At 37.1% G+C, this 27,356-nt stretch overlaps 1 protein-coding gene across 17 annotated transcripts in view; it reads right to left on the bottom strand.

The window, feature by feature from the left end:
• NAV3 (neuron navigator 3) overlaps positions 1-27,356 on the bottom strand; it is a 521,462-nt gene that overhangs the window by 248,190 nt on the left and 245,916 nt on the right. For 4 of the 17 annotated variants that reach the window (XM_030263786.4, XM_041713788.2, XM_030263798.4 and 1 more), the window contains exon 1: positions 5,934-7,101. The exons of 12 other annotated variants lie outside the window; for them this stretch is intronic. In XM_030263786.4, coding sequence (XP_030119646.4) covers positions 5,934-6,176 — 243 coding nt within the window. In that variant the 5' untranslated portion in view covers positions 6,177-7,101. Of the gene's footprint in view, positions 1-5,933; positions 7,102-27,356 lie in introns of those variants that run through there. One more of the 17 variants, XM_032746458.3, reaches the window with a different exon arrangement.

Genomic DNA, 27,356 nt, shown 5'->3' with positions numbered 1-27,356 from the left:
ACCTCCAGGGCACTAGTGCTGAGAAAAGGAAGGGTATGACAAAATGGGGAAAGAAACAAATTTATTTATGTTCCCTAGATTCAGTGTGTCAAGAAACTCTGTGGAGCTTGGCCCTCAGAGACTAGACAAAAATGTATTCAAGAAATTGAAAAGTCAAAGAGATACGTGATTGCAACAGATGCCTTGCTTTGGAGAGATTTGGAGAATGCTGGGAAAGGGTCACATGAAACCTAAGTAGGTGGTGTGGAAGGGTTAGCTGAGGAAAGACAGAGATATGGAAGTAATTTATGGCACATATCTGGTATTCCAATGTGCAAAGCACTCTCCTGTTGACGTGAACAAGAGCTCCACCCATGCATGGAAAACAAAAATGTTTGTCTTGAGATCTGTCTTTATAAAAGTCTGGTGTCTTGTGACAGGCAGGATTTACCACATCCCTGACAAACTATTTAAAAGTGATGAGGGAAAAATGAGAGGCTCCACGTGCATCTTAAGGACCTAGTCCAAAAGGGCTGCCTGAATGACACTAGAAGGCCTCAGAGTAAAACTGACATGCAATGGTAAGATGCCAAATTAAATGGACCTTAAGAGTCACCTCAACAGCTCCAACACATGCTTTTGCCTAATCAGATCAAATTATTTAGCTTGGTTTTGTGGTACTGACATTCATTTTAGATTACTTTAATGACAGTCACTTGCTACAACTAAGTCTTTTGGACCCCACTCTCTGTTGAACATGCTCCCCAGGTAGCATTGCTCTGTCCTGCTGATTTTCTGGGGACTACTTCCCCAGCTTAATCACTCATAGTTCTGTAGAGAACATAGCTTTAGAGAAGTTAGTTGTGTCTCTTTACTCAGGTGGACAGTTTAGTATTCTTTGTAATTTCTTCCTGAAGGCCTTGCAGAGGATCAATTTCCAGAGCTCCCCTAAGATCTTCCTGTATAAAAAGTAAATTGTTTCATGAACTTAGTGGGGCTGGACCTCTGTAAGAGAAGTCACAAACAACTCTCTATTCATTCTATGAATTCTAGTATCACCATACTACTAGGACCTTATTACAAGCCCCAAAAACTGAGGTATCTAAGAAAGTTTTAGGTTTACATATGTGTGCTGGATCAGCTGGGGAGGCTGACTAGCACTTTCTGATAATGAACAGTGATATGAAAAATGCTGCAGGCGAGACAGGAAGACTTGATTAGGGGATACAGAGAAAAATAAATCATATTCAGTAGCCTGTAAAGATGTCTGCCAACAGGAAGGAAGAAGCAGATAAAGCAGACAGCAGCAAAGAGATAGCATGAACAAAGAGAAACTGAAAATGAAAAAACCCAAAAGAAATAAGATAATACAACAGTAAAAGAATTAATTAACTCAGGAAAGAAGGCTAAAACCTTATCATCCAAGTCATACAACCAAAACACTACAACAAATATATCAGATTAATCTCAGAGAAAATTCACTTTGGAAGCATGAATTCAAGAGTATTCTTTCAGGAGCAGGGCTCTTGAAAGAAGGCAGTCTAATGATGGGAGGAAAACTTTGGGAACATAAAGCAGAGCACTGCAAAGAGCAGCCTGAGGAAGCCAGACCAGAAGACCAGTGTGCCTAGCAGGAGCTGCTGACTCCCAGCAGCTGCACAGCTTTGTGCTGGAGAGGACTCCTGGCAACACACTTGTGACTACACCATTAAATGTGTGTGAGCAGCTGAAATCAATCACACTTTCAGGTGACCTGGAGTAAAACACTGTTGCATTTTGCTACAGGTCAATATTGCAGACTCACTGAAGAGAGACCCTGTAGTCCAACACCCTTACTAAAGCAGGTTCACCTAGAACAGGTTGCACAGGATTGCAGGTTTTGAATGTCTCCAGAGAAGACTTCATAACTTCTCTGGATAGCCTGTTCCAGTGCTCTGTCATCCTCAAAGAAAAGAATTTTTGCTTGAAATTCAATGGAAATTCCTGTACTTCAGTTTGTGCCCTTTGATCCTTGCCCTGTTTCTAGGCACAGCTGAACAGTCTGGCCCCAGCCTCTCAACACACAGCCTTAAAATAATATAGTGCAGAGATATGATTCAGTGACCAAATAAGTTGGTTTTGCAAATAAATTCTTTCTTCATTCCTATAGTTTTAAGTCATTGTTTAATTTACCTTTCTACAATATCAATGGATATTTTTTCACTTTGTTACTGTTTAATGGCTCAAAAGCAAAAAGCAACCTACCATGTGGTGGTAGAGAAATACAAATACTATACCCACAGATACAAAAATATAAGAAAATATAGTGGTGTTTTCAGACATGGTTTTGCATAAAAACACTCTATGGTCCAGCTGAACAGCAAAACTCCATCTGCTTCAAAGACAGCCAGCATTTCACCTCATGAATCCAGCAGCTGGATTCTGTTCCTTTGTACATATATAGAAATAAACTTCTGTCTATATGATACTCAGGGAAAAAGAATGCACTCTGAATACTTGTGTTCAAATATTTTGCATGTCTATTCACATCATAAAGTGTTCATGCAGTCAGCCTAAACATTAGTGGCTATAGCAAGAAAGCAGATGGACCTGTTGTATGAGACTTAGGTACCAAAGCACAAATTATGAAAATCTTGAACAAAAGTGCATTTGAATAAACTATACACAGAATAATTTAAATAATTAGCAACTTATTATTTGCTTTCGTAAGCTTAACAAAGTTCTAAGCAATCAAGAAAAAAGGTAAACATAATCACCTCAAACTTTTTCTACTACAGTTTTTATGATATCACTTTTATTAAACCTCAAACTTCATCATGTCCACAAACAAGAAAATAACCAAGACTACATGTACCAGTGCAACAAAATCATGTGAGATGAGGCAAACAGCAAGGGAAAAGAGAACAGATGTTTGCTGCTGTATTCTCAACCAGCCTTGGCCTTGTGAGAGTGACAAAATTCTCAAACAATCAGGTTTGGTGAGGTGAAGTTCATATAGGAAACAGCTGTGTGACCTACTGTACTGACATGTATAACCCAAATTTATTTTAGAATTCTTAGCATTTAATAGATAGCAACAGGATATGTCACAGTGACTACACGTGTTAATTTAAGTGCCTTGCAGACAGGATGAGAAAACTTGTGACCAGCAGTGCAGCAAATGTAAAACACCAAAGCAAGCAATGCAAAAGGCCCTGCTTTCAGCAGACAAGAGCCAAATTTAACCAGATGATGAATTCATGTTCCATTGTCTTTTGCAGATAGAGATCCATATTTTTCCCTTAAAAATCAGTGCTGCCTTATATGCAATGATATATGCTTATAACATAAGCATACAAGAAATATGTTAGTCAGATTTTACTCTCAGTTGGAAACTCAAACTAGGTATTCACTACATTTTGATTGAAAAAACTTTTAACTAACCATTTTTATAGTTACAGAGTCCCAGTGTACAGGGCTGCATACCACAGTTACATGGAGATATCACATGGATTAATGTGTTTGCTAACAAAAGGTCTATTGAAACCAGAACTCACAAATGGTCAAGCTTTGGGATGACACAACCTGTAGTGTAGAACTTGCATCTGCCCAGCAAAACCGAAGAGACATTAACTCTAACAGCACCATCAGATCTGTGCTTAGAACTACTCTTTAAATAACCTACACATACTTCTGAGGCTACCCAGGTGGCATGGATCTCCATCACTGATGAAGAAAACAACATTAATGCTTTTTTCAAGGCTGATCCTTAGAAGCTTACTAATAAGAAAAGCATTAAAATAATGTCATATTCATAAATACCCATCCACCTTACAGTCCAAACCTCTTTGGCAGAAAGGTTTCATGAAACTTGCTTAAAAGGTGAATAAAAGAGCATCTTTCAAAAAATGTGCCAGGAAGAAAATTGAGTAAAGGGCTGCCACTAAGCTTTACTGGGAATGTCAGACTTATAAGGGGGTAACACAGAAAGGTTTCAGAAATTAGTAACTTTTTGAATGTTCAGCACTTCTATAAATCCAGGTGGTTGGGGGAAGTTTTCAGATCATCATGTGCACGGCCTGGTCTTACACTTTATGGATCATCTTTTAAAACTGCTCAGCAGCCTCCACTGAGAACATATATAGAGAAAGATGTCATGGTTGGTAGGTTGATTTTGGGAAGTTGGTTTGCTTTTTGTTCTTTAGAAAAACAGTCTCTGAGATGACAGGTATTGTCAAATCAATGACATGGCAAATTGGTATCACAGTCTGTGTCCATCCAGGCTGTTATTTTACTCACTAGAAGTTCAGCAGAGTTCAGGGCCAGATGCCTTGCAAGGCTATGACTCCCAGTTGGTCTCCCACTAATTACTAATAGCTCTCAAGTGGTTTAAATACTGAAGGCAAGATACTTGATATCTTTCTCCACACTTTTATAAGTAAACAAGAAACACTTCTCAGCAGCCAATGTAACCTTTTGCCTTTTTTTTTTTTTTTTTTAATGGAAAATAGTATTTGCTAGTCTAATTTACTTTTCATGGACTATCCATTAAGGAACACCATAAAAAACAAAGAAATAATATTTTCTACAAAAAGTAAGTAAACAAGCAGAAATTGCATCGTGTTGAAAAATTATTATCTTTAAACTTATGTTATCTTCATACTCTTCACATACATCTTCACATTATAGAAATGGGCTGTTCATCACTTGTGGTTATCAAGAGATGAACAGTTTGCTCCGGTTTTTTACATTTCTGTATGGGATATCTGATACCACCAATGCATCATCTCTGGGAGACAGGGAGATGTGACAGAGAAAACTCCAAGGAAAAAGTTAAGTGGCAAGACCAAATTCTCATGTGTAAATATGTGGCAAGGTTTAAAAAGGAAACCAAATGTTCAGAATCCCAACCCTATGCTTTAACCACAAACCCAACTTTCTTCACTAAAATTGAATTAACCCAGTAACTAAAAACAAAGAATAAACAAGTACATAGATGTGCATCTTGCCACTGTAACATCTCTAATGACATTTAAGTGTTCTCAAACTAAGATACAATTAAAAATACATGTTTAATTCCAGGGTGGTAATCAGTTCCACAAACCAAGAGTAATAGAAAAGCAGGAGGAAGTAGCCTCACAGCTTGCTGAAGCTGTGTAAACCACACATGCAGGCATAATGTACTGACTGAAAGATCTACAGAAATATATGCTGCTGACAAGAAGGGACTCAGTACTCATGTACAAAGCATGAAAAATGTTTTCAACTACAACAGAAAGCCTAGTTGAAAACCAAGTAGAAGTGCTTTTAAAAGTTAATTAGGACGCAGAAATAATCCCCTTACAGAAGAAAAAAACCCATAAGCAGTCTAAAAAATACTGTGGCATCCTACTTCAGATAATCAATTTTTTTTTAAATCACAATGAATTTCGGCTAGATAGGGGCTAGGAAGAAGCTATTTTGCAGAGGAGAAAAGCACAAGTACTTTTCACTGAGAAGCTGTTTTTCTGGTTCAGCAATTCTGCAGCAAGAATAGCCAGATTATTTGAAAATTGAAAAGAAAATCAATTGCATGTTTTTATTTTAAAAGAGCCTCCCTGTGGGAATAGGTGTGGGCGTGAGATCTCTTTTTAAATTTCATAATATAACATAAAGCTGCCAAGAATTTTTTTTTTTAAATATTCTGTTTACTGGGTGCCAGAATGATTTTTCTCTCCTTATGACTCTACTGATCCTTATCAAAATTCATCTGTGAAGTAACACTAACATTTAAAAACAGAGTATTTATTCAGATAGCAGCACTGAGCAAAACAAATTTTCAATGCTGCTATGGGATTTCAGTGGTGACAGCAAAAGTCTATTTACTCATTTACCCCCAAGTTCTGCATGCAGAAAGTTTGTATCAAAGTTTTTTTTATAAAGCAAATCAATGCTTTTTTTAGAATTAAGTTCCACAGGTAAAGTTTACAACTAACCTTGCTATCTTCAATCTCCTGGGTTTTTCCTTGAAGCGTTTTCCTCTCTCCAAAATCACAGGTTGACTTTAATGTAAGCTGACAAGAAAGCATCGAGCTCTCTGCCCCAGTAAGCTCCAAGGACTTTGGTGAGTACTTCTGTGAGCTGGTGGAGCCAAGGCTGGGTATTGGGAGGGCAGTGTGGACAGGCTTTGACCCTACAGCAGGCTGCCTCAGCTTGGAGGCAACCCCAAGCACAGGCATGGCTTCTATAAAAGTTATCTTCTTTCTGCCAAATAAAATGCTCCTGACCTCAGTCTGGTAGACTCCAGCTTCAGCAATTTCAGAGCAAATGCTTTAAACAAAAGTAGCAGTCATCTTTTCAAAAAGTCTTAAAACAAAAATATTACGAGTTCCACAAGGAAGCAAAATTTTTCCTTCATCTCTCCCCTTCTCCCTCACAGCCACTCACACACACTGCTCAGTGAGTCAGTGGCTCTGTAAGACTAAACGCTCCTTTGGGGCGTGAACTTTTCTTGAAGGTAACTGCTACAGAGCTGCCTGTCTGGGATTAAAGAACTCATAAATTCACTTTCTCTTCTTCCTGCAGCATTCCAGGTCTGTGCATTAAGTGAATGAAGGATGGGAGAAAAAGAGAGAGAGAAGAGAGGAAACCTCCCCGTACTCCAACTGTCAACACAGCTCCGAGACCACAACACTGGAAGCAGAGACCTCTTCCTGACTACATAAATAACCAGCCCACATCTTAAAAAAAAAACAAACCTCTTTTTTTTTTTTTTTTTTTCCTGCTTAAGAAAAAAAAAGGACCTGAGTAGTGGCCAAAACAAACAGCTGTTGGACGAGTTTTCATCCCGGAAATAATCTCAGCAATGAAGCTGTTTGTCTGATTCCTGGCTATTTTTCACTGCTGACAACCATGAGCTACGGTGTTTCATTCTCTGTTCCTCCCATGAAATCAGGTTAAAATCGTGCAAGAGCATGGCTAGAAACCGACACTGAATCACACTCTGGGGTGGGTAACGTCTGTCTGTGCTATGAAAAATCCATACAAAAACAGAGCAGGATATAGAAGAACTGCAAGCATTGTTAGAAGATTTAGTCAAGACAGCTTTCAGAGCTCTTTTTTTTTTTTTTTTTTTCTTTCTTGGTGGTGGTATTAACGTCATCTATTCAGTGTTAACACTTCCCTTTCTAAAAACATTGAAAGCTCCATGAAGCCCATGTCCAACACATCATTTCTGCTTGTTGCTCACTGAAATATTCTTTCTGGCAACCTCAAATCCTTGCACATAGAAATACAAGTCAGGCAGGCAGAGCAGGCTCCAAAATGAGTCATGATGGACAGTCCAAATTGTTGAGCCGCATAAACACTTACTTAAAAGAACAACTGTAAATTCCTTTGAGATCCTGTAGCAGGGGAAACCCTTTTAAACTGGCATGAGGAAACAACCTGTGCAGAAACATCACACCATTCAACTCCTAGGGGATTTTATCACCCAGCATTATAGACATGGGGTTTTTTGTTATGTCTTCCAAAATAAAACACAAGATTACTTGACTTATTCTGCCCCAATATACTACATGGTATTAACTATACCTTCCTTGAACAGTATGTGCTATTACCACCACAGATAAAAGCACAAGAAATAATAAGAGCCCTCTGGACTTTTATGTTCTCAAAGCAAGGATGGCAAAAGTTAAAAGAAGCACTGAAAAGAAAGTAAATGAGAAGCACACTAAAAATATCTTAACTCATGCTTTTAAATTATTTTGCATTATAAACATGGGATATGTCTTGTCCTCTATCATTAATTTACAAAGATCACATTGACAAAGTAAAGAAATTCAGCTCTCTGTATTGACTTACAAACTACCCCGCTCTTGTTTGTGGTTTGTAGGAGTTTAACTTGTAGTAATCTCCTGAGTTTTAAAGTGAGAATACAGAGAATCAGCAAAAACATTTCAGAATCCTCTGCTTATCTGCCATTTGATTTTGCCACCATTAACAACAGATGCAATGGGTTTTGTGCAAGAATGCAGAGATAGCTTCTCTGCATTTTGGACAAGTTCAGCCAACAGGATACATCAATTTGCTCCAATGATTGGAATATTCTTGTTCAGTGTGGTATTTCAGATCTTCCGCGGAACAAAGGGGTAGAAACCTCCTTGTGCAGTCTGCATTTGTTTTCCACCATTAAAAAGCATTGAGGCTGTGTAAGGAATTTAGATTTCTTAGGCACAACTGTTAACAGTTAACACTTCAGAAAACGCACATATGCAAAGACTGAAGTGGACCACAGGAAAAGAGGGATTTATCTCTTGCAAGGTTTAAGAAGATGAAAAATCCTTATGAGAATTGTTAGTCAATGATCAAGACAAAGAATAAACTACAGCCATGAGACAGAAACTTTCTTAAAAAGAACTTTGCCAAAAAAATGTAATTGACTCTTATTACTTCCCGGGGTTATAATTTTACAAAATAATGCACTTTGGTAATCTTGCTGATCTTCTTTTGAATATGAATGATGAGGTCATGATACCCACAGTCTCTTTTGCAACCCATTTTCCCAGCCCAGAAACCCTGAAAGTAATAAGTAAGCAAACTTACTAGGAGTCATCTGTAATACCGGATTTGGAAACAATGATGTGAGGCTGGTGTTACTGCTACTCTTTTCAAATATTTTTTTTTATTATATGTTGACTTTAAAGCTAGTACCAGGTCAGGGCCATCAACTTCAGAACCCAAACTACCTAGAATATGTACAACAAGAAATCACAGATGTGCTTCCAGTCTACTGAAGATGCAAAAAAGAGTATGCAAGATTCTTTGCAGGAATCATGAAGAATAATGGAGGAAAACAATTATATTCTGTAAGAATTATATTCTGTAAGTAAGAATGCAGCTACAAGCCTAGTCTTCCTTTTCTTATCTTCTCTAATTCTAAGCAAAATATAAATAAACAAACATCTGCTGCTCTTTGAAATCACTCAGCTAGAATTTTTGCTTGAAAGCCCTTGTGTACCTCCTGGTGAATGTGGGTTTTATGAAGCCTGTCTTGGGGAAAAGATATTTAAAAACTAAGCTTCAGTACTGTTTTCCACACAAACAGGAAAGTACAGGATAAAGCACCTGTGGACAACATACACAAACTATCACCAGATGCAGGTGCTGGTGGGATGACACTGCAGGCAAAGGTGTCCAAAGATTCTCTAAGGGAAGGAATTGTGGGGAAAGGGCAAAGTTAGAAGCTGCAAAGAAGGGCACATTGTCAGGCATCAAGCTGACCATGTGAATTTGGTAGCATTTTCTTCAGGATCTCTGTAATGGAAAGCTATGTGACTGTCAAGCAGGGCAGACAGGGAGAACCCTAAGTTAAAATGAGGATGATTTAGATACGTGTGAATAATGTCCAAACAGAAAAAAGGCGTATCTGTGAGAAACAGGGGTGGAGAAGGCTATAACCTGGAGTTACATGAAATCAATCACAACACTGGCATGAGGGACAAAAGTATTACAGTCAGGATAGAGAAAGCAGTGAGTAAAAAGGTATGACTAACAGAGTAAGGGACACACATATTGACTTGGTTGCATTAAACTGATACATCTAGAAAGGGACTGCAGAGAAACATGTCAGGCTAACATTGTTCAGAGATGAACTGTAGGTTTATAATTTATCCTCTTAGTCTTTAGAGTAGACATCCTCCAGCCAGGCAGGTAGGGGACATCATCTGGATTCAGAAGGATGAACACAGATCACGACTGAAGTCCTGACACAAGGGAAATGATGTGCAGGAAAGGTTGGAGACGTATGAGGAAGCCAGAAGAAAACTAAGGTGTGGGAAGAAATAGAGGGTAGCATTTCAATTGGGACACTAGGTAAGAAAATAAAAGTGTAAAGAAGAACCAAAAAATGGGGAAACAGAGCAAAGGTCAAAACAATCTTTAGTAGTTTTATCATCAGTAGTGGCAGTCCCAGTGATATGTTGAAAGCAGGGCCATTGTTTTAGCTGATAAAATAGTGACAATCTAGCTGTAAAGCATGACTGAAAGTGTCACACAATCAAAATTTTTACAGAAATTATAGATTATATTAATGATCTGTACCTCAAAGTAAGACAGCATGTATGCATTCAGTATAATAGTCCTCACACCTTGAAAAAAATTTAGTATTTATTTCAAATAACAGGAGCAAACACACCTGAAGTCTAAACCGCTTCATGAAAGAAGGTATCAGGCACTTGTAATGTTATGGTGAATTTTTGTTCTCAGGACTGAACAGAAATAACTGTTCACAGCACAACACCCCAGCATGTATTTCCTTTCCTTTATTGAGTCTGATACCAATAGAAATCCCATGAAGGTTGCTCCCCTTCTGCACCTCCAGCCCTCAGACAAACTGTTCACATGAACTGCACAGACAGCTGGCAGTGTGTCCCAGAGCACAGGAAATATCAAGAGAGGGGACACCTGCCTCAAAAGTGGAGCCAAGATATTTGTTTGCTCCTTCTGCTCTATGATCTTCAACAAGGAAGCTGTTGCATGTGTAGAGGATCAAACAGGAAATGTCAGGGGTCCAGAGACTGCAGAGCTCTGTTCTGAGCTATTTCCCCACTTCATCCCACTGGTATAGCAGCTGTGTATAGAGTTTACATGAACCGATAGAATCACAAGATTTTGTGCTCACTGATTTCAGGTTGAGCAGAAAGTTTTCCCCAGCCGGGGTTGGACAACTCCTGAAAAAGCAACCAAAGGTTCTAAAATATGGAAGGTACCTGAATCAAGATGATTTATTTATTTACTCCAGATAAGACAGGTTTAAACTTTAAAAATGCAAGTAAGATGCACACCACATGTCTGTTTGGTATAACAAAATACGTTCAACCTGTTAGATACTGATGAGACAAATCCTTCAGCTCCAACTCATGTTCACAGCATAATTCTATGGACATTATTTTTGTTATTACAAAAATCAGGTGAAACCATTAGTCTCAAGGCAAGACATTTAGCAAGTATTTAAACCTATCTGCAAGTATGTACTGCTACTGAGTAAGCTGCTGTTGTTTTTCTTAACAGCTTTGTATTCCAAAAGATATATAATCCAAAGCCCAGTTACAGTCACAGAAAAAGGTGCATCCGGCTTCCTAAAGGAAATCCTTCAGCTTTGGCTAAATGTTTGGGGAAGTTTTTCAAAGAGGACAATTTTTAAATAAGGATATAGTTTTATTGTCTGAACTATTTGGCCTTTCAAAACTCAGACAGAAGTTTAAAAGGAGTTTGAAAGCATTAACTGATAAAGTGACCAATTTTTCTATAATTCATTCATGCTGTACATTTGCAGAATCTTCCATCAGATATTTTCAAGCTTTTATGTGCAACTTAGTACCATACTACCCTGTGAAGTATGTAAAGTATATTAAAATATTGTCAAGTGGAACCATGAGGCTAAATGATCTTCCCAGGTCCAAATGGGGCTTCAGTACTTTCTTTCTTAAGTAGTGGGGTTTTTTTTTAATTCTATACCTGTGTGGGTTAAAAATTACAATTTTTTCTCTTTGTTGTCCACTCTATTTAATCATGAAGTATTTGGCTTAATGGATTTGAGCTTAAATACTATAGGATTGGAAAACATAAACTAAAATTTTAGAAGGATAAGAAAGAACTGATGGCAACTGAACACACTATGTAAGTATTTACATACTGATCTACTGGCTAGACCACACAGCCAGCTGGTAAAGCTTAATGAAAGGATCAGCTTTTCTCTTTGGGAGGTGGAAGAGGAAAAGGGAAAGAAAAGGATATTCTGTTTGTTCATTTCTAAATAAATTACCCAAACAACAAACGCTGAAGACTCTCAAAGTTGATGTTAACTGCAGCTAACAAGGAAATATGCCCACAATAAGCATAAACTGGTCAGAAATCTAACAGTCATCCTAAGGATTGAAGTCACAGCTTTTCTATCTTTTTTCCTTGTCTCCTTGCTTTCTCATTTACAAAGACTCTCCAGGACACAGTCATTGCAGGCACACTGGATTCTCCAGCATCCTCCTGGACACTGATACATATCTTCCCCTTTTTCCATTTCTGCTTTCAGCCCAATTTGTCTTTTTTCCTCTGAAAGGATTTCTGGCTCTGTATCACTTTTGGTGGGCCCTGGTGAATTCTGATTTCTACCGTATCAGGGTAATTAAGAGCTTCAGCTCTTTGTAGAACTGCTGGAGACAATGTCTAAGATAGACACAAGAAAACCAGACATTTATAGAATGTGTCATTAAGCTCTTAAGTGATAACATTACTTTCAGTGGAAGTGGTGAGGAACAGAATTCCTAGCCTGTTTTTAATAATGATATTGATGGAAGAAGTTTTGTTCAGTTTGAAATTTTGATCAAAGTTTAAATTATTTGGTGTTCTCCTCAAAATATGGTCCTCATGAATTCTCTGCAATCACTACTGCCTTCAATGCAAATTACCCTGGAAAAAAATTTTCCCAATGTACATACACCCCAAAAATTTTGATGGAATATTTCAGTTGATGCTAGGAGACACTTATAAGCCCTAATTAGATGAGAAGGAAATTGGCGTTATTTGCAGTTAATCAAAGCTGTTCTGACTCTCGATACTAACTGTGAACTGTTCAGAACTTTCATCCAAAATTTCTTCAGAGAAATTGACTTGCTTTACTTACTATGAAATTTCCTAACAAACTGTAAAAAATAACTCATAAAAAGAAACTGCGACTAAGCAGGAAGGAATCTGCTGATTATCTGCCATCAGGTGGCTGGCAGAGTGGCAAACCTATGCTTTCATCTGCAGGAAACTTTCCTCTTATGAGCACTGTGGATCCGATAGAGGCTTTCAAAATCACAGTTATGTTGGCATTCACTTTAGCATTGCAGTGAAAAACTCCTCCAAAAGGTTCCCACTGGTCTATTAAAAAAAAAAAAAGTTACTGTAGAAAAATAGCTTAGAAACATCTGCTACAGTCATGATCAAACTCTTGGCCAAGTGCAGAAACAACAGTAAGAGGCTTTGAAGTCAATCAGCTTTGCTATCACCAGCAGATACCCCTGCAGTCACTGGAAATTACTGCACAGAGAATTTAGGAGATATGAAGAACATTTGCTCTGCCAAAAGTGTATATAGACAACAATGAAGAAAGAACAATTTCTTCAACAATCATGAAAACTGAAGGAGGAGTGAAAGGTTAGCAATAGGTGTTAAAAAAAAAAAAAAAAGACTACATTAATACTTAAAGAATACTTCATGAAAACAAAGATGGGTATATTTTAGGGGATTAACTTTGATATTTGACCTTAAACAACTGCAAGCTGCACTGCAACTGGAGGAGCACTTCTGACTCATGATGTACTGTCTGCTTCCTTCTTGCTTTGAGACTGTAATCATTCAATGTCAACTTGCAACCCCCACAGTTCATACCTACTGTAGCTGTACCACCTCTACCCATCTGCTACCCCAGAGCTTGATGTAAGTAGTATATATTGCATGATATTTCCTCACTGCATTGCAGTGCAATACCACTGCATGGTATTCCTCACTGCTTATCAGTATAGTGGAATGATCCCAGTAATGTTTTTGGTTTCCTGTTGGCCTTTGCAGATAGTCATCATAACTAATTTTGTTATCAAGTAACCCTTCCTACAATATCCATAATATTTTCATCTTCTTTAACCACATAAATATTTTATATTTATCCTACATTTCCTGTAATTTGCAGTAATTCAGGAGACACTGATACACATTTTAAAGATTTCCTATGGCAAACATAACATCTCAACATAAAGAATTAAAAACAGTCATGTTTTTGGTGAAGCATTACAAGATCACCATTATGTCACCTTCCCTGCCACAATTCCCGTCAGAAAATCTGGCATTTACAGTGATCTCATGCTGGGTGAATGTACTGATGAAGCACTACTCCCCATGGCAGTGCTAGGTTTGGAGCTTGACTATATGATCTTACAAGTCTTTTCTAGCCTAAATAATTGTATGATTCTATAGGCCACACAGTTCCCTTGCACACCATCTCTTGCTAATAGTCAGAGGTACCATCCTGAGTGCTGGATATTTTCTGTGATCAGTACTTTCATTTTGGATCTCAGGTTGCTACATGAAGAACAGACATTGTACTTTGAAGTCACTCTAAGGTTTTTGTTTTGTTTTGATAAACAGATATGCTCTTTTAACCATGTGTTTTGTGCCACTTGCCTGCTCTTATTGAGGAGTTATGACAACACTATACAGAATCCACATTTTTCAACAGTGTTTCCTCACCAGAACACTACACACACTGTGGTTTTCCTGCTCTTGTCTTGTGCTTGGCCAGCTTGGAACTCTGGCAGAGATGGATGGTCACTCACCTCTACCTGCAAAATATTAAGCAGACAGGCCTTGTGTGTCAATGGAACTTGATCATGTATAGTTGAGCTGTAAGTGGGTTCTCTTTTATTTCAAATAAAAATAGGCCCAATGTACATACTAAAAATCTCAACCATCTGCCTCTATCTCCTGTTGGCCATATGTGAACATTTCCTACAATGAGCCTTGAAAGCTTGTGCCTTTCTCCATTCTACTGTGATCAGAGCGTGCTCCAGGCCAACTTCTGAAATGTGTTCTGTACGTCACTAGACTAAAACTTCCAGGTTTTGATCAATAAGTGTCAAGGAACTGCTGTTTTTCATTACCAAACATCTCCCATCTATGCTAAACCCCACGCCTTGTGTCATCCCAACAAAAATCTAAGCGAAAATTACAACAGCAGCTTTTCCGGTCAGCAAGTTGCATTTCCTCACCGCTACTCTGTATATAGATGCATTATTTTATCTTTTGTGTGTATTTTTATGTACACATGAGTATGCATGTTTAACATGTCAGACAGACATTAATGCCCTTTGAGCAATTCACCTGGGTTGTTTTATCTTCCACCAAAAAAAAAAAAAAAAAAAAAAATAGAAATCATCAAACCCTCAACAGCACACAGCTGTCAAAAATAACTTCAAATCCTGCAGATGTTAGATGCTTCCTTCCTGCTTCTCTGCATACTGGATAGAAATATTGCCTTACAGATGTGGCATGTTATTTAGAAAAAAAAAAAAAAAGAAAAAAAAAGGAAGCTGTGTTTATATACTGGTCTTACCTTCAAGTGTTAGAAAAGTGCTAGATGGAAGACAACACAACTCCTCTCCCAGCTTTCATCCATCAATTGGGCTTTTAGAACTGACATATGTAACAAGCATTTGGCAGCCATAAAAGTAACATCAGCATTCACAAATTAAAAAATAAAACAGAAAGCCAAAATAATTTTTTTCCACCTACAATAACCCTAAGATGAGCTACAAAGAAAGCACAGTTTTATCAAAACCAGGATGGAGACTATACTGGTTATTTAGCTGCAGAATCCAGCTAAACAGCACTGTAAGGCACAAATCAGCAAGAACTAAGTTAACAGCCACTAGTGAAAATGTCACTGGTGGCATGTGCACCTTCAATGGTGACAAAGGCAGAAGGTATTTTCTTCAGATAGATATGTCTTTAGAAAGAAAATGTCTTCATTACATGTTCGTGCAGCATCACAGTCAACCACACAGTAACTTTCCTGATAGATCCAGGAAGATTTTCTATTGGTACAAAACTGTGTGATTCCCACTACTTCTCTAGGCCAAGTACAAGACATACAGTACAGTCCCTCTCTCTGTTTAGAAAAGATGTAATTAGATTCCATACATCATTCTTTTCTATTTCTTTATTTTTTTTCTTAAGTTCTCTTTGAAAGTTTTATTTTTCATTCCATTCCCTTCTCTGCACCCAGTGAGGGAATATTCTCCAGAATAAGAACAAGATGTGCAGGCAGTATTTTTATTTTCTTTTCAGAAACCATTGCAGCACAGCATTACAATTTCTGCAGGACAAACCACCTGAGCAACACTAGGATCTGTAACTAGCAGACTCTTCAAAAATCTTCTCCAATAACCTGTCAAAAGATCCTGGTCTTCTCTGAAACCTACTTCAATTTAGTAAATTTTCAAATATCCCATTATTTTGGTTTTAGCTGTATATTTTACTCATCTGAACTATAATCCAGCCACTTTTGCTTACATTGCTCTACTTTTTAGCTTTCTATGGAATTTCTTGACTCTAATATACCTGATCAATTTTATTCTGCCTTACATAATAAAGCTGAAGCAGTCAAATGCTTAATACCATGGGATGTTAATGGAAGGAGCAGGAGTCTATATTTGCTTGAATATATTAGCTAAAGATGATGGAGGAGGAGGGGAAGAATAAAAGAGGGATTCACAACGTGCAGTCTTGCTTTCTGACCTGGAAAAGGTTTCCTTTTGTGATTAGAGTTTGTGTTCCAGGCTAGTTACATTCTGGCCAAATTGATTTTCCCACCCTTACATAACTGAACTCTGTTCTTCATTATATGGGTGTAAATCTGCAGCAAAAACTTTGAACTTCCAATGAGTAATTTTAGATTTATGCCAGAGTAATTGAGAGCAGAATGTAGCCTCTTGGTTGTTCACAGATATTATACTATTTAAGATTTCTATCCTCCAACACACTTGTGACTATTCAATGTCATCCCAGCCTTCCCTTCTTTCCTTTAAGCTATTCTACAAGTTGACACAATATTTGGAATTTTTAATACAAATCATATTTGGAAATATTTTACTTCCAAATCAAGGGAAAATGTATGTATCAAGAGGAGCTTTTTTTTTTCTCAGAGAAAATCTTTAGGAACAATACAGAAACATTCTGTGCTGACACAGGCTGCATGCATGACTGTCCAGCTCTTTTTCAAGTCTGCAGAACTGTTATTATTTATTAATCTCTAGACTGCTAATATTAGTCAAATAGCAAGCAGCTCAAAAAGTTCACTAAATCTAGATCTTTAAATTGTTACACAACTATTTTGTAACCACTGAACTCATTAAAAATAAAAAATTATTTCAATGAATTTTACTTTGTATCTGCTGCACAAACTTTATCCCTGGTATAAGTTTAATTAATTACAGTGAGTTTTCCTCCAGCAGGAAAGAATTTATTGTTTATATTACATGCCAACAATTTGCTAGATTTAACAAAATATGAATTCTTCTTATGTATAACTTCTGTTTAATAATTTATCCCAGTAGGGTTTTTTTTTTAAAAACCAATTTTGCTGATAATATCACCCTTTGCTCTTCACAGAAGCCAGCAGGGTCTGAGAGATATTCTTGTGCTTGCTAGTGGCTGCAACCCGTGCTGTTTGTTCACATAACACTAAAGTACCTGGAGTTCAGAAATTCTGACATTGCCCAACTGTGACTAGAGAATTGCTTTTCTTTGATCTTTGATTTCAAGAATCCTACACTTTCCCCCTCTTTGTGGAAAGACAGTTGGTTTTAATTTAAAAAAAATAAAAACATTAAACTGGAGAATTTCCCAACAGGAAACAGAGTTAAAGTGAGCCAAACCTTAATGCCATACCTTTTGGATCATGCCCTCAGCAGGGTGTAAATATCCAGTCACTTAAAACTTCAGCTTAGGCCACCTTAAGTTCTCATTAATATCTGGATTTACAGTGTACAAATGAAATCAACATCTTACAAAACAATTATTTCTCAAACATGTCTTGAAGCTAGGCTGTTGAAAGGCTAGAACTTTAAAAGTTTATACTTTAAAGGTCTCTGAGTAAGCAATTCTCACTGATTTCAATGAAAGGGAGAGGAAAAATCCATTCGTAATTACAGTGGTCTCAGGGAACCCAAGAACCAAGCCCAATTTCCACAAAAATCTTTCCACAGACAGAAATCTTTCCATAGACTTTGGTGGCCACATGTGCTAAACAGTTCTCACTCAAGGACTCTGAGGCTGGGATTATACTATTCATTTATGTAAATGAGTTCAAAGAAAATGTAGAAATTAGTGGGAATGGTATAAACTTTAGGAGCACTATGAGATTTGCTTAAATTGGCAGGCTAAACTATTCGGCATCACTTCTATAAACTGAAACAAATTTGGCTTAAGCAGAAGCTCTTCTGAACTGATTAAAAAACTTATCAAGGCTGCTTTTAAAGATTTATTTATTCAAATTCTCCTACAATACTGGCAGCCAAGTTGAAGTCAAAACTCTACTGCGATTGGAAAAAATAATTTGAATGTCAGCGGGTTATGTAAAACCTGAGACTTTTTTCCCAGAAGTAAATCTGTGAATGTTATATTGAAAATGCTAGTCTGAGAAGTCAGAAAAGGATTTAGAATCTGAAAGCCTCAGATGCTTTTTAAATTATTTTGAGTCCATATAAATATGTTGGTTTCCCCTTTCTGGGGATAAGTCACTGAGAGAAGCCATTGCTTTTTTGCCATGATATAAGAATAAAATGTCTATTCCCAAATGCCTTCCAAATTCCAAGTCTCATGCCCTGGAGTTTTGACCCTAAAGGCAGAGCTCCCAGAGTCTTTTTGAAGTTGATTAGAAACCTTCTTATAGCTGTTAACTTTATACAGATGAGACTGGATATAGCAATGGAAAGCAATATCAAACCTCAGTAGTCTTTTTCTATTTGTTTTAAGATAAGAATCATAACCACAGGACCCCAAGATCTGTACAGAGAACAAAGAAGTCTGTCCTGCCTTAGGGAATATAGTGGGTGAGAGACATCATCCAGATTTTGCTGGTAATACCTCAACATATGCCAGTCTGTTTGAAGAGATCTGAACTATCAAATCAGGAAACCATCAAAACTATGATACTAAGAAAAATATTGTGAGAGATCATGATCTTACAGTCAGTAGAATTCAGATGGAACAGAGTAGATACTCAGAAAAAGTATCTACTTGCAGGAAAAGCAAGATGAGAGCCTATCACCATCCATGATCCATCTATGTCAAAAATATTATGGGAGTCTGGCCACTCATTATTCTTGTATTCATTTCATTCGTATACCTATCTATTGAAAAGGAAAACAGTATTGTTGTATTCTTTTGCTTACAGTAATGGTTGTTTATAAGTCATGACCTGGATTCTACAGTAATTTCATCATTACCCATTCTACTGTCCTTCAGCTGATCAATGTAGGAAAAAATCCACATTATTATGCATAGCCTATGACTGCATTTCAGTTTAAAAATCCTATGATTTAAGCTTCCTTCTAATCCTTCTAGAGCCCTTAATTATATAGATTTCAAAATGTATCCTATAACTATTATGGGTCCAGTTTGAAATTAATACTTGGGTTTTTTTCCACTTTAACAAAATTCCTAACTCACCATAATTTTTTTTTACTTTAAAGATTCCATTCTAAATCCAAGTTTTATAAACTCTTAAAGAGGAGAACTGGAGAGTCACCAGACATTTTTTCTGCTTGCAGCTGAACCTGTTTTGAAACAATCTCTAGATTGTTAGATGTACGCATAAATAGCTGTAGTTAATGAGTAATTCTTGAATTTTCATTCTTACATTAAGTCAAATATGATGAAATATAGATTAAAATATACAAGTTCAATTGTAGTGAAAAAAGCTAAGGCATACTAGAAGCTTTCAGCTGTATACTAGGGTAATGTACTTCCTAAAGGTTCGATCCTGCAGCTGTGGCACATACTCATTTCTCATCACCATCATGAGTTCAATCATCACATGCAGACTATAAAGCCATATCCATTTCAAGTCATTAAGCTGAACTTGCAAGTTGAAGCTGGTGGGAGTTGTGCAGATATAGGATGGTAGCTGGCTCTGAGATTTTTGCTAATTCGTTCACTATCCTTTGAAGCACAAAAGCAGGAAAGAAAACCACATGAAATATTAAATCATCCTGCATTTCCAGGAAAGTTCTGAAACAATTAAAAGCTACTACCTTAATGTATAGATGTTAGTCACTTCTCTAAGAAAGCCAGAAAAACTGTAATAGGAATAATAAACTTTCTACTTACAAGTACAACAGCAGAGTTTATGTTTGGTTGTTATCCACTGAGCATTAAAATATCTATTGAGCACTTAATAAATAATGGTAAAAACACAGGCTGTTATATTTCAGGCAATAGTGATTTTATTAGGAAATTGATTTAGATATTCCTCCAGCTTTAAAGACATATGGCCATCATAGATTCAGATATGGACTGGGAATTGACAAAGAGAATTTATAGAAACATGAGGAGACAGATGGTAACAAAAGAAATGTTTCAAAAAAAAACCAGATTAAATATATTAAGAAAATCTAAATTCCAGACTGAAAATTGCTAACACCAAATTATTCCTTCTTTACTTTTAAAAACAGTTCTGCTTCTTGTCTGAAAACTACTTTCTTCTCTTTCAAAATTCTTCTTTCAAACTGACCTGTTTAAGTTACATTTTAAATGAGGTAGTGATAAAGTTCAGTGACTAATTTCATTTTAAAAAAGCACTGAAAAGCGTCTTTGCCACATTTCTTCCAGATATTTTACTCTTAATTTTACAAGTGTTTCATTTCAAAACATTCTAGATGGTTTATTTATAAAATGCATTTAAAACATATTAGATCAAACAAAATACTTTTCTCTCTTTGAAACAATTAAAATTTTTTAAAATAGAGTTGTACAGCTGTAAGGCAAAAGAAGAATAGCTGATGTTGGCAAGCAGCTGTTGTGCAACATGCCTGTTTCGCAAATGAATCATAATTGTGTCTCTTGAAACTTGTGCTCCCCCATCTGTCTGTTGTATCCGTTACAGAGAGGAACGTGTCTCTATGAAATTATGGACTACATTTTGTATTATATTAGAACACATGTCTAATCTTGCCCAAAGCAAACCTCTCAAATTCCTTTCCAGACAGCTGCCCTTCCTGCAAAAGATGCTTAACATCTTAGTGGAAGAGTAGCACTGAAAAGCCATTGAAACTGCAATTTGAAGCCTACTTCTTCAACTGTTAAGTCTATTTCATCTGTTTGACTAACAGATGACTAAAGTTATTCCATATCATAGCTATTAAATGCTAGGGAGGGAGTTACTTGAACTGAGGAGGCAACTTAGTATAGAAAGGGAGCCTTTGAGAAAACCAGAAGTCATAGTTAAGCCTAGTCTGTACTAAAAGAAAGGAATCACACAAGAGAGTAAGAGGATTAAAGAGGCAGAAAGGGTTTTGCCTGTTCTAGGACACATGCAAGCAGGAATTCATCTCATGGATCTTCCCAGATCCATGTCCAAGCAAGCCAGCCCCAGCTGTAATTATGTTCAACAGAGAGAAACTAGAGGCTGTTTTAAGTATGACACTAACCAACCTCCTGAGATGGCTGTTTCCTTCCACTGACCACTGCCAGTCTTCTATAGGTATGACTGGATTGGTATGACAAGGCTACAGCTTCAAGTTACAACAAATGAGGCAAAACCACTGAATTACTCAATTAGACTATTCACACCTTTGTGCTCCTGACCCCAGCATTACTCCCAATTGCATGCCACAGGCCTCTTCTCCTTGGCAGTGCCAATTGTGACTATTAATTTAATTGATCCATTTTTAAACAAACCTCTTTTCCGCTATGGATTTCTTTCTTTCTTTCTTTTTTTTTTTTTTTTTTTTAATATTTCCTAAAGGTAGGATAATTTGCCTAATCTAACTCCAGAATAACCAACAACTTTTTGTGAAGAATGGAAAATACGTCTTCAGATCATGCCTGATAGAAGACAGAATTAAACCTGGATTAGCCAGAACAAGGACAAACACCCTATCTCCCAAGCTGACTCTGAAAAAGTCCCAATGCCACTGATTGTCCTGCTTTTTTTCTTTTTTCTTTTTTTTTTTTTTCCCTTTTTGGGCTTTCCTCCATCATTTGCATTTGCTTGCATTGGCAAAAATAATAAAAAAAAAAAACAGTCAGTGAATTTTGAGTCAGTCTAAAGTCCATCTCATACTCAGTACCATGATCTTCAGGTTACAACCCAATCATCCATCCAAGACAATCCAAATTTTGGTGCTAAGGACAGAAGCATCCTATACCACCAGTCATCAATGATATGTTCTGAGAATGGGACTGAGTACTGGTCCCATATATAAGGACAGTGACTGTGTTCCATCCAAAGCCAGCTGAGATGAGACTAGCAGTCCCACTTGCCACAAACAGGAGACCTCTTGCATCCACTTAGACTGTAAGTTCCTTAGGTCAGTAGCTGATATTGCATAGGTCTAAACTGATGGTCCCTAAGCTTTCTGGATAATTCTTAGCCTATGGTGCTTCGTCAGTATGAGAACAAGGTTCAGAACACAGAACATATATTGAAGACCAGCACTGAACACAACCATGGCTTTGCTACAAGACCTGTGATAATCTGAGAACTACAGTTCTGAATCAGGTAGCATGACAAGACTGGTTCACTTAAGCACAAACCTAACCCTAAACAGCAACAAACCCACATTGTTATTATTTTATTCTTCACCATACATATGGGATTATTCAAGTGTTGAATACTGTTAGATAAAACTGTAGTGTGATAAGAAAATTGCACCATTGCAAATTTCCTGTGGAGGAAAAATTAGTTCCAGCATAAAATCAATCTCAAGTCTCAACAACTTTAGTACATATCCACAAATTTAAACATAGGTTTTGGCAAGTAAATAATCTGTCCTGATGCTCAAACTGTAAATTCAAGCTAATAGCCTTGCAACAACCTCTTATCTTTCACTGATTAACAATTTTATGTGAAACACAAGAAACCCATACATTAATTGAACCATCCCTTGTTCTTCTCTTAATTCATAAGGAAAATTGCTCCCAAAGTGCTTCCCATCCAGTATTTAACGTCTTTGACCATCTACTGCTAGCCACATAGTAACAATATACGAAAATCCCAGTTTCTTTCTCAGAATTTCAGTCCATAGAAAATGGACTATCTGTACCTGGGCAAACTTAACAGCATGAGCTCTGCATTTAAACAATCTGTCACACCTTTAAGGTTTCTTTAGGGAACTTTAGTTCCAGAATATTACAGCATAATGGCATAAATTTGTAATTTACATATCTGAAGGACATCAGGTTATAGGCAAACTTCACTGAAGCACATCAAAAAGTATTTATTTACAAAACCCAGAAACTTTTTTGGGAACAGAACAGAACAGAACAGAAACTTTTTATGTGTTTAGCAGGAAAAAAGCAATTAAAAAATAGTTAATCAAATAAGTGTTTTTCCACTTATGATTATGCATTTGATTCTTTCTGTTCACACCCCAATATTTAAAATGATTGCTTATGCAAGCACATAAGAGTGATCCCATGAAGTGTCTTACCACAATTTATCCTTCCGTGCTATTGCTTATGGATGGTCCTTACATTATATTTTGGCTCAAAGGCATACCTCACTCTTAATTTCCTCTTTTTGATAGGTTTTCTGCCCTCAGAGTAAAAGATCTCCAAGGACATCAGCTCAGAAGTAGCACAGAGGTATCTGGAATATTTGTTATGCTATGACTGCAGCTCATATGATCTCATCTGGCTTGATATGGCAGGTGGCAAAACCTGAGTTATCTGCATTTTTATCTAGACAAAAAAAGGATTGAAATTACTTTCTCTAACTAGAAGGACAGTTCCTCTTCCTGCCACTTCCTGCATATAAGGACCACAGGGCTGTATGTAGCCTTAACTGAAATGTTTATTCATTTACAAGTCAAACTGGGTCTGTGCTGAGGGCTTTGGGGAAATTTTCCACTCTGTCCAAGTACTGGTTCAGTCCTTCTAACACTAATGATAGGAGGAATATCAATGCCAACTATCTACTAATTGTTCCCATCACATCTGTTTGCCATCACAAAACTCATAGACATTTGCCTAAGAAGGGCTCTCCAGAGGGCATCCAGTCAACTGCCAAACAGAGAGGGGGATTAAATATAGGGGCCACACACATCAGCTCACTGCCTGAGCATTTCTTCATCATCCCCCATGAAGGGGATAATACAGTTTTGTTAAGCAACCTGTTCCAGTACTTTATCTTCAAAGCAGTGAGAAAGCTTTTCCTGGCACATGGTGTTTTGGTAACAGCAGGAATTCTGGCCCAGGAGAGGTTTGGCTGACAAGGGAGCATGTGTATGGGAGTGGCCTTTAGCAGCAGGAAGTATTAAGGTTGTTGCTTTTGTAACTTGGGAAGTTGCCCTAAAATCTTTCTTGTGGGCAACACCTCAGTAGTTTAGTCAATTTTTTTTCTCTCACTGATCCTGTTTTTAAATAGTCTAAATCCTTGGGTACTGATTTTATCACACCTCACACTGCAACTTTTCCACTGTATTTCAGACGAGAGTGGGGAAAAAAAAATACATTAACTACTTTTCGTTTCATACAATGTTGCTGTAGTCTTTCCTTCAACAGAAAATCTACCAATATACACAGAAATCAAACAAATATTGTTTTTAATAAAATAAAGCAAAAGATAGTCCAAATAAAGGACAAACACTTTTTTAAATGAATACATTAAAAAGTCCTTGATTCTGTAAGAATTATTTGTATATTTAAGTCTTTTACAATTTAAGTGACAATTTTAGCAAAATAAATTAATTAGTGGCAGCTGTGCAACTAAATCTTCTTGAGGGAACTTAAAAATTCCTTTGAATGCCTCCTACTATATCATGTCAAGGAACAAAAAAACATTTGATGAAACTACTATGTTGAGATTCAATTGCAGCAATTTTATACAGTGATGTAGGGTATCTTTAATAAATGCTGCTCTTTTGGTTGTACTCTGCAGTTCTTGGCAGATCTGAGCACAAGTGGAACTCTTAGTTTATGGTAGTCAGGTCTACTGGTCTTTTGGTTGTGCCTGGGCTCCCATCAATGTCAAATTAAGTGAATTTGGCCTACAGGCAAGAATCCGGTTGTATTTCATTATTATATATTTATATATATATCAGCAAGAGACTGTAAACATATATGTGCATGTGTGCAAATTGATTTTATTTCTAACTTTAAAAAAGCTTCTAAAACATACTCAGTTTTGACTTTCCTCTTATTTCTTATGTAATTTAATCTTGATTTCACCAATGGAAAAGAGTGAAAAATGGAGAAAAGTCACTGGTGGCCTAGAGACAGCTCTGTGGCAGGAAGGAAGAAAAAACCTCTTCTAATACCTCTGCTTTTATACCAGGATATTCCATTTAATCATAACCCTAATCACAAAGTGCACCTCAGAAGAGTATTGCAAATCAAGATTCACATATATTATACAAAGACTCAGTTTTACTAAACTGTCTATGTCTCTAATGTTTTGGCAAATTATTATAAATGGGGCCAAGTCCACCACAACTTTAGGAGGTATCCAGGCCCATACGTCACCCAAAAGACAAAGATGCCTTGTAATTTTGCAGTTCCTTCTCCTTTTATTTCAGTTCAAATGGCTCAGATTCTCCTGCTCCCTACAATCTTTTTTCCCTTCTGAAAATCTGACCTAGTGTCTGTCTCCTGGAGCCTTTCTGCCAAACATATGGCGTTACCTTCCATGTGACACTGATCATCTTGCCCAAAGGGCAGTTCTTCCTACCATGTCCTCCCCTGACATTTCAGAGAGAAAATTTTTAGCTGAAACGTTTCACAGTTTTCAGACTAATTATCCATTCCCTCATGAAACAGTAAAAGACAGCATTTGTGGTGCCTAAGGAACTCTTAAATTAGGCAGGCTGATTTTGAAAATTACAGAAACTTAATGAAAAATCAGAGATCCACTAAAATTACTCCATACACATTACTGCATTACATACTTATGATTTTCAGGCATTTTAAAATCTGGTTTAAATAGGTTAGTCTTTTTTTTCTAGAGTGGAATATAATGAACACAAGCTAAGACAGATACAACAGTCTAACCAAGTCCATATCTATCATCCTATAAAGAAAAACTGATCCGTAATTCATGGAAAAAGTTACAAAACTGTGGGTTTGCTATAAAGCGCGACTGAACATCTCAACCCAATTTTGGCATCAGAGTGCAAAGAGAAAGAAAAAAAAAGAAAAATAAAATAAAATAAAGTAAAATAAAAGGAAAGGATTTAGTGCAAAGAAACAGTGTTTGATTTGGATTTATTTTATTTCATAAGCAAAAGAAAAAACAGTGTCTCAGGAGAGCAAAAATTAAGGCATGAAAAAGGAGGGGAAAAAATTCACTCCTTCCTTAAACTGTACATTCCTACACAGCCGTTGTATCACATAGGACTCTTCAAATGCCAACTAAACAAAAGAATAACTTGGTTTCTTAAAGCCTTGATAAAGTGTGCGCACAGAAGTCACTGACAGCAGACAAACTTTTGACTAGACCTGTTACAGTGAGCTCATGGGCACTCTGTGCCCCCTTCCCCGGGACCCTGTGACTCTGATCAAGATAACCCCTGGACCCTCTTTCCTGCCCCAATGGGGTTGGCGGAGAGCCAGAGAAGCCCATCCTGTCCAAAACCTATATAGACCCCTGAGATTTCCTGTTCGTCCTCTTTTGCCCCACTCTCCACATGGACAACACAGAATAAAGAGAGCTGAACCAACTTATCTCGGGGTAAGAGCCTCTTTTGGAAATCTTTGCCATCTCCTGTTATTCCTCCCCTCACAGCCTCGGATCTCTGGGCTAGCATGATTATTCAGGGGGTTGTGTGAAGGGGGGAACGTCATAGACCAGCATTTTTTTCCAGAGGAATGTCTGGTCTATATAAACATGGTAGCATCAGGGTCAAAATTGTATTTCATTTCAAGAGTTTCTAACAGAATACAAAATTACCTTCGTGGCTATGTCATCCAGGATATTTGTATTTTTCCAAAAGCATATGCAAGTTCAAATCTCTCTCTCTCTCTCACTAGAAGTTGCTACTCTAAAATATGCAGAGGAAGAAATAACAGGAAATTCATGTCAAAATAACAGAATCATTATATGCTACCATGAAAGATTAAAAGGGGATGTACTTTTATCTTTAGCAAGATCCAGAGAAGCAAAGCAAGGTACTGTCTAAAATGTATGGTTTAAAATTTGAGGAATCAGCCCAAAACAAATGCCATGGAATTGGTTCTTACATATTTCCAGCTAGGTTTAAAAAAGCCAGAATTTGAATTCCACTAACTGTCTTCTGGCAACAGCCTTAGTCCACTGACAGTGCATAGAACTGAGTGCCATTTTAGTGGAGAAGAATGAAGATGAGACAGATCTTATTACTTTGAAGGAGATATTTAGAATGGATACATGGAAAAATTTTATGTAAGAAAATAAGTAGTCAAGGATTACATAACAGAAAGTGTAGTGGGGAAAAAGAAACTTCAGGCTATACAAATACAAGGAAACAGCCTGCTATATGACTTCTACTAAGGTCAAAGAAGCAAAGCGTCTTTCATGGCACAGAAGCTGTGAAAAAGTCCCCAGGAAATAAGAGATCAAAGCAAACCAGATCTCAAAAATAGGCCAGTTTTTCCCAACATTAAACTCTAGATCACCATAAGTGCTA

This window comes from Taeniopygia guttata, chromosome 1A (genome assembly GCF_048771995.1).
Source record: "Taeniopygia guttata chromosome 1A, bTaeGut7.mat, whole genome shotgun sequence".
Classification (NCBI taxonomy): domain Eukaryota; kingdom Metazoa; phylum Chordata; class Aves; order Passeriformes; family Estrildidae; genus Taeniopygia; species Taeniopygia guttata.
Note: the sequence above shows the minus strand (reverse complement) of the source record. Positions and strands in the feature narration are given on the sequence as shown.